The sequence below is a fragment of the Bufo gargarizans genome, unplaced genomic scaffold, assembly GCF_014858855.1.
Source record: "Bufo gargarizans isolate SCDJY-AF-19 unplaced genomic scaffold, ASM1485885v1 original_scaffold_1203_pilon, whole genome shotgun sequence".
Classification (NCBI taxonomy): domain Eukaryota; kingdom Metazoa; phylum Chordata; class Amphibia; order Anura; family Bufonidae; genus Bufo; species Bufo gargarizans.
Window position 1 is genome coordinate 147,486 of NW_025334273.1, and position 17,705 is coordinate 165,190.

The window sequence follows — 17,705 nt, forward strand, 5'->3', positions numbered from 1 at the left end:
AATCGCTGACAGATTAAAGGAGAGAGGATACCCACTATGGATGACTTTAAGAGCTAAAAATATAACGGAAATTAAAAACGACAGGACTTATTGTTTGGAACCCCCTTAATCCATAAAAAATCTAATATTAAAGAAATAGATAAGAAAAAATATATCGAAAAAAGGCAGGCAAAAGACAATGAGACCAAACCAAGTTACAAAGATAAATCCTCTAACATTCCAACACTTGTGCTCACCTTTAGCAATCAGTTTACATTGATAGAGAGAGCGGTTCCCAGATGTATCCCTATCCTATATGAGGATCCACAGTTATATAAAATACTGAGAGGAGGGCACAGGGTGGTATCCAGGAGACCTATGTCACTGGCTGCCTCTCTGTCTCCCTCACTTTTCAGCCAAAAATCGGTAGGACAATCGCGGACCTGTTGGTTGCGATACACAGGTTTTACACGAGCGGCAACTCCCCATGTAAAGCTTGCAATTATGTAACACCAAAGAAATATTTTCAAGATTCTGATAGAACCAATAAATATCCGATCAAAACTTACATCAATTGTAATACATCGGGAATTGTCTATATCATTAAATGCAAAGCTTGTCAGTTAATATATGTAGGATGCTCAACCAGAAAATTTAAAGTAAGGTTATTGGAACATATCAACTATATAATAAACCCTGCATATGTAAACATCTCAAGTGCAGCAAAACATATTATCGCGGCTCATAATAGAAGTTTGTCATCATTCACAGCTTATGCCATAGAACGAGTGTTTTTGCCCACAAGAGTTGGAGACTTCAAAAAACGTGTAAACCAAAGAGAAGCCTTCTGGATTCTAAAACTGAATTCCAGAAGTCCTGCAGGACTAAATTTAAAGGGCTTCTGTCACCCCACTAAAGTGATATTTTTTTTTTTGGGCTAGTGAAATTAGTTATATTGCGATATATGACAATATAATTGTGTTACTTACTTTGATCCAGCAGTTTCTGCAAAAAACGAAGTTTTATAATATGTAAATTCGGTCTCTACCAGCAAGTAGGGCGGCTACTTGCTGGTAGCTGCTGCAGAAATCCGCCCCCTCGTCGTGTTGATTGACAGGGCCAGCCGGGATCTCCTCCGGCCAGCCCTGTCGGCATTTCAAAAATCGCGCGCCTGTGTTGATTCGGCGCAGGCGCTCTGAGATGAGGAGGCTTCGTTTTTTGCAGAAACTGCTGGATCAAAGTAAGTAACACAATTATATTGTTATATATCGCAATATAACTAATTTCACTAGCCCAAAAAAAAAAATATCACTTTAGTGGGGTGACAGAAGCCCTTTAAGAAAAGAACTCATGTATATTTATTAATAGTCATTAAATAACTACACCATGTCGCAACACTAAAACATAATAAAAAAATTATTGTATAGCCTGAATAAACAGAAGTAGATTGCAGCCAGCAAGTATTGAGGAGTGTTCAGATGGAGCATTTTTTTTTTTTTTTTTTTGCTACTCTGTTCTGTTACTGCTCATTCTTTTGCTGGGTTTAATGTCATAAAATGTCTGTTCATAGTGGCTCATGTTAGATTTTAAATTTGTTCTGTGCATTTAAATTTCTGTCAGCACTTTGATTGTAACACCTGGGATGGTTTGCACCACCCAGCTGATTTAAGGGGGGAGGGATTTTTTGTGTTCACTCCTATATATATGATTCCTCAGAAATTTATTGTGAAGGTAATGATTAAGAACCACTGGGTTCGATAAGCGTAGACCGTATTGGGGCTTGTACTCTGAGGATTTTACCGCTGTATACTTGGTTTATGGAATAAACATCGTTTAAGCACGAAAAATCGAGGTGCTGGATATCTTCTTTCTATAACATGACTTGCCAGTATTTAATGCCAGTGATTGCTCGCACAAGTTATTCTAATTGAGAAAGCCAGTCAGATGACTAGCAAAATGTCTTTAAGAGAAAATACAAGTTCAGTTGTTCTGATTTGTTACTACTGACATGACCATGTCAATGAGATCTAAAAGCCACAAGGACATCTTTTTTAATTTTTTCTCTTCCACCCCCCACCCAACCCACAGAGACTTAGACTCAATTTAAGAGACACAAATCAACATAACCACATTGACCCCTCCGGGTTCTTGCCTCCATGCTGCCAAAGATTAGACATGCCCTATATCTCACCATATCTTGTGGATTGTGAACTAATTAAAGTTAATGGGTCTGCACTAGGATGTGGACTTCACATGGCCGATGCCCATGTTTTGCAGACCCGCAGTTTGTGGTTCTGCAAAATTGGCATGGCAGTACCACAGCCATGTGAATGTATCCTTAACTATTTAATTCATGGGCATATGGGTGTGCTAGCCCTGATATCTAGCTTGCCAGTTAGCAAATCAATTGCCTAATATTTATTTATGACTAAATATTTACAAATCTTATGACATATGAACTGAGTTGAACTTGAGAAAACATGTACAAAAGTCATGTGTTTTGAAAAAAAATTCCTAGGACTAGCCAATGACTATATTAAAGTCCAAATTTACTAATGCTGTGTAATACTTAGACAGCATAATGAAGATGCACCAAATTTAGCATGATAGTGCATGCCGTTCTGTTAATTATGACAATTTAGGGTTTGCTTATTTTGAACCCTTATTTTTCCCCCCAATAATTGATGCTTTTAATTAGTACATCAGGCATGTTTTACGACATGACAGCTTTTCTAGATGTTTGTGAAAGGCACAAGGATCTGTTCTTTTTGGCACAAACCAAATAAGAAATTTGTCCAAATCGATTTGCACCAAAAAGTAGGTGCAACATATGTAAGAACTGGACTGGCCATAGACCTTACAGATACATTTTCCAGTGGACAAATGCCCAGGGGGCCACCTAAGCGCACCTCACTACCGCTGGCCAGGTACAGTGGATATAAAAAGTCTACACACCCCCGTTAAAAAGTCAGGTTTCTGTTCTGTAAAAAAATTAGACAAAGATAAATCATTTCAGAACTTTTGCCACCTTTAATGTGACCTATAAACTGTACCACTCAATTGAAAAACAAACTGAAATCTTTTAGGTGGAGGGAAGAAAACAAAAAAACTAAAATAAAGTGTGCACACCCTCCTATAACTGGGGATGTAGCTGTGTTCAGAATTACAGTAAGCAATCACATTCAAAATCATGTTAAATAGGAGTCAGCATACACCTGCCATCATTTAAAGTGCCTCTGATTAATCCCAAATAAAGTTCAGCTGCTCTAGTTGGTCTTTCCTGAAATTTTCTTAGTCGCATCCCACAGCAAAAGCCATGGTCAACAGAGAGCTTCCAAAGCATCAGAGGGATCTTATTCTTGAAAGGTATCAGTCAGGAGAAGGGTACACATTTTTTTCCAAGGCATTAGATATACCATGGAACACAGTGAAGACAATCATCATCAAGTGGAGAAAATATGGCACAACAGTGACATTACAAAGAACTGGACGTCCCTCCAAAATTTATGAAAAGACGAGAAGAAAACTGGTCTGGGAGGCTACCAAGAGGCCTACAGCAACATTAAAGTTGCTGCAGGAATATCTGGCTGTGTGGTACATGTGACAACAATCTCCTGTATTCCTCATAGGTCTGGGCTATGGGGTAGAGTGGCAAGATGAAAGCCTTTTCTTACAAAGAAAAACATCCAAGCCAGGCTACATTTTGCAAAAACACATCTGAAGTCTCCCAAAAGCATGTGGGAAAAGGTGTTATGGTCTAATGAAACCAAGGTTGAACTTTTTGGTCATAATTCCAAAAGATATGTTTAGCGCAAAAACAACACTGCACATCACCAAAAGAACACCATACCCACAGTGAAGCATGGTGGTGGCAGCATCATGCCAAGGGGCTGTTTTTCTTCAGCTGGAACTGGGGCCTAAGTTAAGATAGAGGAAATTATAAACAGTTCCAAATGCCAGTCAATATTGTCACAAAACCTTCAGGTTTCTGCTAGAAAGCTGAACATGAAGAGGAACTTCATCTTTCAGCATGACAACGACCCAAAGCATACATCCAAATCAACAAAGGAATGGCTTCACCAGAAGAAGATTAGTTTTGGAATGGCCCAGCCAGAGCCCAGACCTGAATCCAATTGAAAATCTGTGGGGTGATCTGAAGAGGGCTGTGCACAGGAGATGCTCTCAATCTGAGAGATTTGGAGTGTTTTTGCCAAGAAGTCAAAATGTGCTATATTCATAGACTCATACCCAAAAAGACTGAGTGCTGTATTAAAATCAAAAGGTGCTTCAGCAAAGTATTAGTTTAAGGGTGTGCACACTTATGCCAGCATATTATTTTATTTTTATATTTTTTCTTCCCTCTACCTAAAAGATTTCAGTTTGTTTTTCAATTAAGTTGTACAGTTTATAGGTCACATTAAAGGTGGAAAAAGTTCTGAAATGATTTATCTTTGTCTCAATTTTTTTACATTACATAAACCTGACATGGGTGTGTAGACTTTATATATCCACTGTACATCTCATTATCTGGGGCAATCACCTGGTAGGTGGCTGCAGATGACCTCCTGAATTCAACTCTATGGCTGTCATCAGGATGGTGATAGAGTTTAATACTGTAGAGCAGCATGGGTGCACATAACAACCTGCCCTGCTGCTTTCCCTCGTAGGCCACAGGACACTACATGAGCTGTAAAATGACTGGCCTGCACCACACATAGTGGCTTGTAACAGTTTTTTTTTTCTTTCCTTGACCACTTGGGAGCATACTACTGAGGGCTCTATAGGGGTAATTTCTAAGGGAAGTCCAGACGGCATGCTAACTATAGGGCTGGCTCTACTGTTCTACTGTACCCCTGTCTTCAGAACAAGGCATGTCCATGCATTGTAAGAACAGCCTTTCAGTGAAAGTGATGTACATTCCACAGATACTCCTACTGTACATATTACAACTGACCACAAAAAATACCAGCAGAGAGACATCCTGAAATGTTATCATACAAAATGAGTTCACTTGGTTGCTTACATCTCAGATAATGCCAAAAATCAATGGTCATATTTGTTGGTATCAGTGAATAAGATTCTTGAGAACATTGGTAATTGACAATTAGACCTGGGTGTGGACAGGTTGACCCAACTACGTGTAGATGACTTAATCCACCTGACTAATGCCATTGGGCGTGGAACTTAGAAAACCTGAAGTGTTAACTTACTTAGTAAGTACCTTAAACTCACTTGGGGTTGGTAAGCCCATTTGACTACTTAAATGGACTTGTATTTCTTTGTTTACTCTTTTGAGTGCACCACCTCTATCTTGGTTATATGATTCAATATAAAGAATGTTTTGCAAGACTTACCATTAAATTCCTCACCTGCTACACCACAGTTACTCCAAATCTAGACTTTGTACTCCAACATTAGGCAACAGCTATGCTTATGATTGATAACAGGAGGGATGTACCTAAGCTGTAGCAATTGGTCCTGGACCCCTGCATGATGTGGAACACAAATGGGTTCTCCTTGAGCCTCAGTCAAAAGAAGTAACTGGTTCCTGGCCCTCGCAGGGCCTTCTATCTGGCATGATAGGGGTCTAGGTCGGTGAAAGTGCTATTTTTGTGGCACAAAACTTTGACACAGTGACATCCATGTGATTGGTACTGCTGCTAATTGTTCACTTGATTGGACTGAGCTCCAGTACCAGACATCAATGTTAAACCATGAACAATCCCTTGCAACACTTCTTTGTAAGCATTTTGCACCTTACTTGCCTTTGGAATGGTGAATCCTCTGAATGTGGTGTCTTTAATGACAGTATGAGGGACGTTCATTGGAATAACATCACTGAACCTCTGTATCTCATGGATGACAGCGTCCATATAAGGCATCTTGCTCCGATCTTCAATATTTGGGCTTCGGTTGTGGCCAATCACTGAGTCTATCTCCTTATGCAATTTTTCTAGAATGAGCATTATGATCATCAATATCATGAGCTTTATGGTGTGGTACAGTATCGTGCTTCATGCAACATAATGCATTTGAAATCTCTATAAAGTTATAAAATGTACAAAATGTTTCATAACTTCAGAGGCTACCGTCCAAGAAAATTAGATTAGTCATTCTGAGCTGGAATCAAGAAAAGATTTCTAATCTGGAATTAGCTAATTATTAGCCACATGAACTGGTCAATTTTGCTACTGTGGTCAGCCACAATGCAGACTCTTGAGATGTACCTTGTATCTCAGGATATTTCATAAGAATAAGGAATCCATGCCGTAACGTGGTGCTAACTGTTTCTGTCCCAGCAAAAAACAAATTCAAGACGGTCAGCAATAGGTTTCTTATGTTAAATTCGGATATGGGGTTTTCATTGTCCTGCAACGTAATATTAGAGAAATCTGTGCTTACACTGGAAGAATTCACAACTATGAACTTAACATCACTATATATATCAGATACATCTTTATATTTTTCCTGGGATAGTGGCTGTCTGAAGGTTCTGATTCTCCTTGCAGAGACCCCGCTGGGAATGCAATGGTTAGTGCAACCTTCAGATTTTCATGACTCTGGTAGATTTTCCAATTGTGAAGACCACATCCCTCCAGCAGATGTCCACTCATGATTTAGCTTTATTCAATGGGATGGGTGCCCACATGGTTTAGCTCCATTCAATGGGGCAGGGTTCCACTCATGGTTTAGCACCATTTCATGGGACCGGTTTTGTCATGGAACCATGAACCAGACGTACAAAAAGAGATAAGTGGAAATAAGAAGGCTTTATTGAAAACCAAGCTGTAAGCAAAAGTCCAAACGGATGGCTAAACCGAAGCAGGGTCTTGCGTAGACAGAGGTCAGGAACCAGAAGGGTAGTCAGACGAAGCCTGGATCAGGAACCAGCAGGGTAGTCAGACGAAGCCAGGATCAGGAACCAACGGGGTAGTCAGACGAGGCCAGGATCAGGAACCAGAAGCAGCAGCAGTCTTAGAAGCATGTGAACACAGGAGGACCAAGCAAGGAACTGAAGCCACAGACCTCCTATATATATGAGCTAGGCATCCAGCTCCTCCCAGTGGGAAGGAGAAGCCGCAGGGTGGGAGGCTACAAGAAACCCAGAAACCAAGATGGCCGCCAGCACATGTCAAACGAAGGAGAACAGTAAGAAGGTAAGACCATGACAGTACCTCCCCCTCAAGGGCCCCTCCTCCGCGGAGTAAGGAACGGTTTCTGAGGGAAGCGTGCGTGGAAGGCTCGGAGCAAAGCAGGAGCATGGACATCTGCGGAGGGAACCCAGGAACGCTCCTCTGGACCATAACCACGCCAATGGACCAAAAACTGCAACCGACCGCGGACCAGGCGTGAGTCCAGGATATTGCTCACCTCATATTCCTCACGATTGCCCACTTGGACCGGACGGGGCCGAGGAACCGAGGAAGTGAAACGATTACACACCAATGGCTTCAACAGGGAGACATGAAACACGTTGGAGATCCGCATGCCAGGAGGAAGCGCAAGGGCATAGGCTACCGGGTTTACCCTGCGAAGCACTCGGAAGGGACCAACAAAGCGAGGCGCCAGCTTGGGAGTGGGCACTCGAAGGTTGAGGTTGCGGGTGGACAACCATACACGGTCTCCGACCTGGTAGGAAGGAGCGGGCGCTCGTCTGCGATCAGCCTGGAGTCTCTGGCGCTGCGCAGAGACCTCAAGGGACCTCTGGATCTGTACCCAAGAAGCACGTAGGACGGAACGGTGATCCTCCACAGCCGGAATATCCTGGGGAGAGAATACCTCCGGTAACACGGCAGGTTGGAACCCATAATTGGCCATGAAGGGAGACGTCCCAGAGGAAGAGTTCACCGCCGTGTTCCTGGCAAACTCAGCCCAAGGCAGGAGGTCAACCCAATTGTCTTGGTGATCGGAGACATAGCAACGAAGGAATTGCTCCAAGGCCTGATTGGATCGTTCTGCGGCCCCATTGGACTGAGGGTGGTAGGCCGAGGAGAAAGAGAGATGAATCCCCAACTGGGAGCAAAAGGCGCGCCAGAACCTGGACACAAACTGACTCCCCCGATCCGACACAATCTCCTTGGGCAAACCGTGCAACCGGAAGACCTCCCTGGCGAAAATCGTGGCCAACTCTTGTGCAGAGGGTAACTTCTTGAGAGGAACACAGTGGCACATTTTGGAAAACCTGATCCACAATCATGAGGAATGACCGTATGGCCTCGGGATGCAGGGAGGTCCACAATGAAATCCATCCCCAGGTAGTGACCATGGGCGCTCCCCGGTGGCTATGGGTTGCAAAAGGCCCAACGGAAGGTGCCGAGGGGACTTACTCTGGGCACAAACGGAGCATGCCGCTACATATGCGGCGATGTCGGAACGTAGAGAAGGCCACCAGAACAGACGTGAAACAGCCCAGGACAGCTGATTCTTTCCAGGATGCCCCGCGGCCTTGGAGTTATGGTAGGTTCGCAACAACCGAGTGCGCAACTCCTCAGGCACAAAACACCTGCCGTTGGGTCTCCCAGAGGGAGCACCAGATTGAGCCGCCAAAATCTGCTCACCCAGGGGAGAGGTCAGGCTGGTGCGAATGGCGGCCAGGATCTGATTCGGAGGTATGACCGAAGTCGGAATCGACTCCTCCCCGGACAGCTCGGAGTACTGCCGTGATAAGGCATCCGCTCTGATGTTCTTGGAACCGGGTAGGTAGGAGACCACGTAATTAAAACGTGACAAGAACAGAGCCCATCTGGCCTGACGTGGTGTCAATCTCTTGGCCTCAGAAAGGTAGGTCAGATTCTTGTGGTCCGTCAGGATGAGAACCGGAACCACCGAACCCTCGAGCAAGTGCCTCCATTCTTTAAGGGCCTGCACGATGGCCAATAACTCCCTGTCACCAATCTGATAGTTGCACTCCGCGGAAGACAGTTTCCGGGAGTAAAACCCACAAGGAAGCAGAGGACCCTCTGGTGTTCTACGCTGAGACAGAAGGGCGCCTACTCCCGTCTCAGACGCGTCCACCTCGAGGACAAAGGGCAACCCAGGGTTGGGATGCGACAGAATCGGAGCCGACACAAAGGCGGACTTTAGAGCCTCAAAAGCTCGGATGGCCTCGAGCGGCCAGACCTGGAAATTACTGCCCTTCCTGGTCAGATCCGTGAGAGGCTTGGCTAGCATAGAAAAGTCCCTGATGAACTTCCGATAATAATTGGCGAAGCCCAAAAAGCGCTGCAGGGCACGGAGACCACTGGGCTGGGGCCACTGTAAGACAGCCGAAACCTTCTCAGGATCCATGGAGAACCCCTCAGCGGAAATGATGTAACCTAAGAAGGTTACCTGGGATCGGTGAAATTCGCATTTCTCAAGCTTACCGAACAGCCTGTTCTCTCGTAACCGTTGCAACACTCGTCTGACATCCATAATGTGGGCCTCCATGGATTCAGAATATACCAAGATGTCATCCAAATAGACCACCACACACTGCTGCAACAGGTCACGGAAAACATCGTTGATGAATTCCTGGAAGACTGCGGGCGCATTGCACAACCCAAAGGGCATAACCAAGGATTCATAATGACCGGTCCTGGTGTTAAACGCGGTCTTCCACTCATCGCCCGCCTTGATCCTTACCAGGTTATATGCCGCCCTCAGGTCGAGTTTGGTAAAGACCGTGGCCCCTTTGAGGCGATCGAACAGCTCGGAAATCAAGGGTATCGGGTAAGCGTTCTTGATCGTGATGCGATTGAGACCCCTGTAATCGATGCAAGGCCTCAACTCACCGCCCTTCTTTTTCACAAAGAAAAATCCAGCCCCTGCCGGGGACGAGGATTTGCGAATGTGTCCGCGTGAAAGCGCCTCCCTCACGTACTCCTCCATGGCCTCATTCTCCGCTACCGACAGTGGATAGACTTTGCCACGAGGAGGAACGGCACCAGATTGTAACTCTATGGCACAATCGTATGGGCGGTGCGGAGGTAGGGCAACCGCGCGCACCTTATCGAATACATCCCGGTACTCTTCGTATTCAGGAGGCAACAGAGAGTCCGAGGAAGTACACAGCAACTTGACAGGCCCATGGATGCAACTAGCCCCACACTGCGGTGACCACGAGAGGATCTCGGCCGATCTCCAATCGAAAGTCGGATTATGCTTCTGGAGCCAGGGGTACCCCAAGACCACCGAGTAGTGTGGAGACGAAATCACCTGGAGACAGACCGACTCTCTGTGAACGGCACCAATGGCTATCCCCACTGGAAGGGTCTCATGAGTCACGTGTGGCAGGCAGAAGGGGTCTGCCGTCTATCGCCTCAAGAGCCAGTGGGGAACCTCGAGGCTGCAGAGGAATGGAATTGGCGGCAGCGAACACACTATCAATGAACAAACCACCAGCACCAGAGTCCACCAACGCCTGGGTCGTCACCGAGCCCCCGACCCAGGAGAGGACAACAGTGATCAGTGGTTTGTCAACACGGGAAACCGGGGACGAGGAGACTCCACCCAAGATCTGCCCCCGACAGGATCTCAGGTGCGAGCGTTTCCCGGACGGTTCGGACATGCCAACCGAAAATGCCCACCGAGACCACAGTACATGCATCGGCCCTCGCGTCTCCGGAGTACCCTCTCCCCCTCGGACAGGCGAGCAAACCCCAGCTGCATGGGTTCACCCCCAGACAAGTCATCCCCAGGAGGCGTGGGAGGAGAGGGAGGCACGGGTGGGACAGCAAACGTAGGCGCCAATCTGTTAGAAGACCTCCGCAGGCTCTCCTTAAAGGAAGGTCTCTCCCTGAGTCTGGTGTCAATCAAAATCAGGAAAGAAATAAGAGACTCGAGCTCCACTGGTAGGTCCTTAGCTGCAACCTCATCCTTCAAGGCATCCGAGAGACCATGAGAGAAAGCAGCGACCAGAGCCTCATTATTCCAGCCCACCTCTGCTGCCAGGGTACGAAACTCAATGGCGTATTCAGCTACGGATCGTGAACCCTGTCTGATGGACATAAGGAGCTTCGCAGCAGAGGCAGCACGAGCCGGCACATCGAATACCTTCCGAAGAGAAGCAACAAAACCGGAAAACTCGGCAACCACCGGATTGTTGTTCTCCCATAAAGGGCTGGCCCAGGCCAAGGCCTTGTCCGAGAGCAGCGAGATCAAGAAGCCCACCTTTGATCTCTCAGTAGGAAAGGCATGTGGCAGCAACTCGAAATAAATGCCCACCTGGTTAAGGAAACCTCGGCACTGAGTTGGCTCTCCCCCAAAGCGCTGTGGAAGGGGGGCAGAACCGGTCATACCCCGAGACACCGCAGGCGCAGCAACAGGTGTCGGGGTAGACTCTGGCGCAACAACCGGAGCGGCAGTAGGAGCGGGCCCAGGAGCGACAACCGACCCATCGGCAACGGAAGCGAAATGAGCCGTGCGTTCAAGCAGGGTTTGCAACGCCACAGCGAACCGACCCAACAGGTGATCCTGCTGATCAAGTCTGGCAACCAGCGTAGGTAGCGAGGATGGCCCTGTACCGTCAAAATTCATGGCTTGGTCCTAATGTCATGGAACCATGAACCAGACGTACAACAAGAGATAAGTGGAAATAAGAAGGCTTTATTGAAAATCAAGCTGTAAGCAAAAGTCCAAACGGATGGCTAAACCGAAGCAGGGTCTTGCGTAGACAGAGGTCAGGAACCAGAAGGGTAGTCAGACGAAGCCTGGATCAGGAACCAGCAGGGTAGTCAGACGAAGCCAGGATCAGGAACCAACGGGGTAGTCAGACGAGGCCAGGATCAGGAACCAGAAGCAGCAGCAGTCTTAGAAGCATGTGAACACAGGAGGACCAAGCAAGGAACTGAAGCCACAGACCTCCTATATATATGAGCTAGGCATCCAGCTCCTCCCAGTGGGAAGGAGAAGCCGCAGGGTGGGAGGCTACAAGAAACCCAGAAACCAAGATGGCCGCCAGCACATGTCAAACGAAGGAGAACAGTAAGAAGGTAAGACCATGACAGGTTTCCACTCATGGTTTCACCTCATTCAATGGGATGGGTCTCCACTCATGGTTTAGCTCTATTCAATGGGGCAGGTGTCCACTCATGGTTTCACTCCATTCCATGGGATGGGTGTCCATTCATGGTTTCACTCTATTCAATAGGGTGGGTGTCCATTCATGGTTTAGCTCCATTCAATGGGACAGGTGTCCACTCATGGTTTAGCTCCATTCAATGGGGCAGTTGTCCACTTATGGTCTAGCTCCTTTTAATGGGGCTAAACCACAAGTTGTGTGGGCCACAAATAATGTTTATAATGTGCTCTATTGTGTTATCATAACATGATGCTTTCTCTAAATATATCATGTGTGTTGTGTTTAGTCTGAAACCTGTTTCCTGCAATTCATTCTAAGAAATAAGGAAGCATCTCCGTAAAAAACTTCTATAACATGAATCCATTGTTTGTTCCCTATACTTAGATTTGTTTTGCATTTCTTAATCTACAACAGTCCAAACTAATGAACGTGACATTTTAGGAAAAATATACTTTTGTTCTCATTGCTTATCCAGTTGTGGCTAGGCTTTGACTTTGCTACCTTAATTCTGTATCTTAAACATTTATTCCTATATCAAACATGGTCGAGATATGAATAATATGTATGCAATGACTTGCTCTCAGGTAGTCCTAAATGACTTTTTGTGATTCAAAATATTGAATGCCTTCCCGCACTGCGCCATACATACACAGTGCAGTGATGGTGCAGGCTTAGGATGCCATATGCATGCATGAGTAATACTGAATGCTTGAGCCCTAAAAGAGTTATCCAGAAAATACAGTTGCATGACACATTTCAGACAGCTACACTTTATGCACAGTTAAAGGGGGTAATCCTGCTATAGACATTCAGAGCATATCTTGGGGCACCTTACCCCATATTCTTAATTGTTGAGGAGTTCACATCTATGACATATGGTATGGCTATGCCACAAACTGTGAACTTCAGGAAACATTTTAAGCCTCATAATGTCCAGATATGGACAACCTCTCATTTACCCTTGGGTTCACCAGCGTGGGATCTACACATTATATTGATTCTTAGCTCAGGCAGTCACGATTATTGATGGTCCCTAAACTCAAGATTATGATGATTTTCACTGGTGCAACTACTCACTAAGGAATGTCTCCACCATGGACATATTCTAATCTCTACAACTATTTATTATCATAAAGGGGTTGTCTCACTTCAGTATGTGGCATTTATCATGTAGAGAAAGTTAATACAAGGCTCTTACTAGCGTATTGTTATTATCCATTTTGCTTCCTTTGCTGGCTGGATTCATATTTCAATCACATTAGACACTGTTTGTTTCCATGGTTACAGACCACCCTGCAATCCATCAGTGGTGGTCGTGCTTGCACAATACAGGAAAAAGCACAAGCCTGTGTGCGCTCCCATAGTCCTGGACATCAGAAAGGCTGATGTTTTTCCTATAGTCTGCAAGCATGACCACCACTGATGGATTGCAGGGTGGTCTGTAACCATTGAAACGAGCAGTGTATAATGTTTTGGAAAAATGAATCCAGCCAGCAAAGGAAGAAATATGGACAATAGCAATACATTAGTAAGAGCCTTGTATTAACTTTGTCTACATGATAAATGCAACTTATTGAAAGTGAGACGACCCCTTTAAGATCAGCCATGGACCTTCAATGTTTCTTAAAAGTTGGTCAGCGAATAGAGAAGGATTTTACATATACCTGCTGCATTTTGGAGATGAAACAATCAATATAATCTCTGGGAGAAGTTGGGTCTATCGAAGCCTCATTCATCTTGACTCTTTCAGCTACAAATTCCAGCAATCTCTCAATGATTACATCAATTTTCTTATGCGGTCCGGGCACATACTCCATTATATTAGGAATCATTTCCAGTAGCTACGGAGAACATGTTTTCATTATTGAATTTGAGAGTGATCTTCAATGACGAACCGTGTCAATTAATTGACACACATTTATGCAGAGACTGAGTTTCTTTCTATAAGAACCTGGAGAGCCATAGATGTTAGATGCTTATAGCCAGCAGCTATCATCCCCCCCTCCCCATTAGCATGCAGGTTACATTTATTTACGCACAACAGTTCTATCAGTGTGGGATGGAGATAAGTGGCAAAGGATACCTCTGGTTCTGCTTAACTTCCGAAGAAACAAAGCTTAGACAAGTTAAGCCTTATCCACAGACTACTCAGGCAGAGCGTAAAATATATTTATTGGAATGCAACTTCTAAAAAAAAAAAACGTTTTTTCATAAATCGAGCCCTTAAAGGGGTTGTCTTTGTTCAGAGCTGAACCCAGACATACCCCATTTTCTCCCAGACAGCCCCCCTGATATGAGCCTCGGAGCATTTTATGCATTTTAATAAATTTTCTCATCCTTTTTTACAACACTAAGGCTACTTTCACATATGTGCCACCGGCAGAGGAACAGCCTGTCAGAGTTTACTGTATCTCCCAGAAAGGGGAGCTGCACCGTCAGACTCCATTGACTACATTGGGGCCCGGGGGCGATCCGGATGTTTTCTGACATGAGTGTCCCAGGATTCAGTCGGACAAAAGCCAGTGCATGCACCAGTTTTTGTCCAGCCGAATCCTGGCACTCATGCCGGAAACCGTCTGGATCCCCCCGGGTCCTATTATTGTCAATGGGCTCTGGAGGTGAACAATAGTATTTGACTATGCCAGATAAGGAGAACTTTGGAGGGCTGTTCCTCTGACAGAACAGCCTGCCAAATACCTTAGCGCACATATGAAACTAGCCTAAGCCTAGCCTGAAGAAAGCAACAAATAAATAATCTTTTTCTTTATGTCTCTATATCTAATATATGAAAGTGCCCATAAAAAGAGGCCGCATGGCCCAAAAACCCCCCAATAAAGTGCACATCCACTACATGTAAAACCAATGCATACATGTTTTTAGACTACAGAGACACACAAACATGATTAAAAATTGTATACAACATGCCATCCGCCCATTGGGCGTCATTTCTGTACCCAGGCCCATCTGGATAGTCCTGAGTTTTTATATTTTATTCAGGTATTAGGTGCTCTGATGTCACATTATCATCTATTATTTATTTATTGTGCATTTTAGGCTGCATCTTTGCCTTATTTCATTGGTTATTGCTATCTTGGACTATATACATTGTGCCCACATTTGTGGCTTTTGGTGGGAGCTGTGTATGTGTCTGGTCTTATTTTGTATCAGCACATGGCATATTGTATAACATTTTTAATCACGCCCCTTATTCATCGCTTATATAATATATGAAAGTGAAGAACAATACTAAGACCCTATGCTACCGTACCTGACCCCAGGTTGAGCCCACATTTATGGCTTTTGGTGGGAGCTGTGTAAGTGTCTGGTCTTATTTTGTATCAGCACATGGCATATTGTATACAATTTTTAATCACGCCCCTTATTCATCGATTATATAATATATGAAAGTGAACAATAATACTAAGACCCTAGGCTACCGTACCTGACCCCAGATTGAGCTCATCAGCACTAAAGTCTCATTCAACATATTGAGGAGCTTCAGAAATTTCAGGTCTTCATATTCAAACCGGCTCCCAAATACGACAGAGCAGATAACATTGGAGACAGCCTGAGCCAGGATATTCCTGGGATCTATGAGCATTTCTGTTGGTGAAAATTATTACAATAATATATAGAATCCATCTTACAAGCATATATTTTTAGTGAACATCTACATAGACAGGCTAGTCTCAAATCTGCGTTTAACTGAACCTGCAAGCTGTTTCGACAGAGGAACAGCCTGCTGAAGTTCACCAGATCCGGCCTGACTGGATACTGCCTTTCAGAGCCAGAGTCCATTGACCAAAACTGGATCCAGACAAAAACTGTTGCATAGACCCCTCATTGGCTGTTCTCAGAAGTGAATGTGACCAGTGTTGAAACATAGAGAAGAAAGAAACATTCACTTCATAGTCACCATAATGAGTTATTGCAGCTCAGCTCCCATTCTCTAGAATATTCAAAAAGTTTTTAAAAAAATACACAATATGTGGTTTTACAAAAGCTGATAAAACCATAGCCTTCAATGTGTATGAACTTGATGGGCAACATTTTTTATGCCCAGTAGAGGGTGCTATTGATGAATTATTGTAGCTGGTTGTCAGAGAGCTATCAATAAAAGCAAAAGGCCCAATTAGATGGGGTGATGATTAGTGATGAGCGACAGGGGTCATATTCTAATTCGCGATATTTCGCGAATATTTTTTAGAATATTCGTTGATTATTTGAAAATTCGAAAATTTGCTATTTTTTTTTTTTACTCGAAAAATCGGCAAAGTAATGATTGTGAATTATGCAAATTTTCGTAATTCGAATTTTCGGATTCTATTTTTTTTGCACATTTTTCAACTTACAGCTATTAGACAAAGAAGATGATAGCACTATATTAACTAAATTGCTCTATATTCGATTTTTTATGAATATTCGCTATATTGCTATAACTTTGTTTTTTCGAATATTCGTAATATTCTAAAACAAGAATATATAGCAATATAGCGAATATTCGGAAAAACTAATATAGAGCGATTTAGCTAATATAATGCTATAATCTTTTTTTTATAGTTGTACTTTTTTTCCAATCTGAGCTTCAGATGAGAAAAAAATTACAACTATTAGACAAAGAAGATTATAGCACTATATTAGCTAAATTGCTCTATATTCGTTTTTTTTCGAATATTCGCTATATTGCTATAACTTAGTTTTTTTGAATATTTGTAATATTCTAAAACAAGAATATATAGCAACATAGCGAATATTCGAAAAAACTAATATAGAGCAAAATTCGCAAACACTACTACTCATAAAGTCAAGTATATTGCAGTCTTCTTATTGGCCCACAAGCTAGAAGCAGGGAGGGATCATGTGTACGGATAAAATAAAAAAAAAGGGGGGGGGGAAAGGATTCTTTTTTTGAATATTCGAAATTCCGAATATATAACTACATTCGAAATATTCACAAATTTTCGAATTACCTATATTTGCGATGGAAATTCGAATATTCGTGATCAACACTAGTGATGATCAGCTGAATGTTCATTTATAGGGACATATTTTCCTTATTGTCAGTGTAAAGATCAGCAGTCAAATGACAAGCAAACCTTTTGCTGTCAGAACATATTTAACAATGTAATCATATAACAGGCAGTGACTCAGTGGTTAGCACTGTTGTCTTGCATCTGCATGGAGTTTGTATGTTCTCCCTGTGTTTGTGTGGGTTTCCTCCCCACTCCAGACATACTGATAGGGACCTTAGATTGTGAGCCCCATTGGTGAGTGAGGCTAACGCCCACAAAGCGCTGTGGAGTATGTCACCGCTATATAAGTGTAATAATGAATAAAAGAGTATAATACCTACTGAACAGATGTGAAGAAAGCAGTTTGATGTAAGAATATACACTCAATGTTAGCTGCTCAATCATGTCTGAGATGAGTGGTACCCCTGAACTTCCATTTACCTCATCCCGAACCTTCTCATTCTATGGGATGATGATGCAGCTCATCTTGGTCTCACAATATGGATTTCTCATAATGTTAAGAGAGAAAATTATTCCCTTATAAAAAGGGAAGGGAGGAAGAAAACAGCTGACGACTCTAGGACAAGGCATTTTTTCTCTGAATAAGGTATACTACAAAGTTTTATATAGTCGCCTGTACTGCTTTATTAATT

General features: G+C 43.7%; 1 protein-coding gene across 2 annotated transcripts in view; it reads right to left on the minus strand.

Moving 5' to 3' along the window:
* The window catches only part of LOC122923110 (cytochrome P450 2G1-like), a 78,325-nt gene that overhangs the window by 48,385 nt on the left and 12,235 nt on the right, over positions 1–17,705 (minus strand). Inside the window, exons 4-7 of one of the 2 annotated variants that reach the window (XM_044273835.1) lie at positions 15,483–15,643; positions 13,705–13,881; positions 6,207–6,348; positions 5,745–5,932 (exon numbers count right to left, since the gene is read on the minus strand). In XM_044273835.1, the coding sequence (XP_044129770.1) occupies positions 5,745–5,932; positions 6,207–6,348; positions 13,705–13,881; positions 15,483–15,643 (668 nt within the window). The remainder of the gene's footprint in view (positions 1–5,744; positions 5,933–6,206; positions 6,349–13,704; positions 13,882–15,482; positions 15,644–17,705) is intronic. The other variant, XM_044273837.1, reaches the window with a different exon arrangement.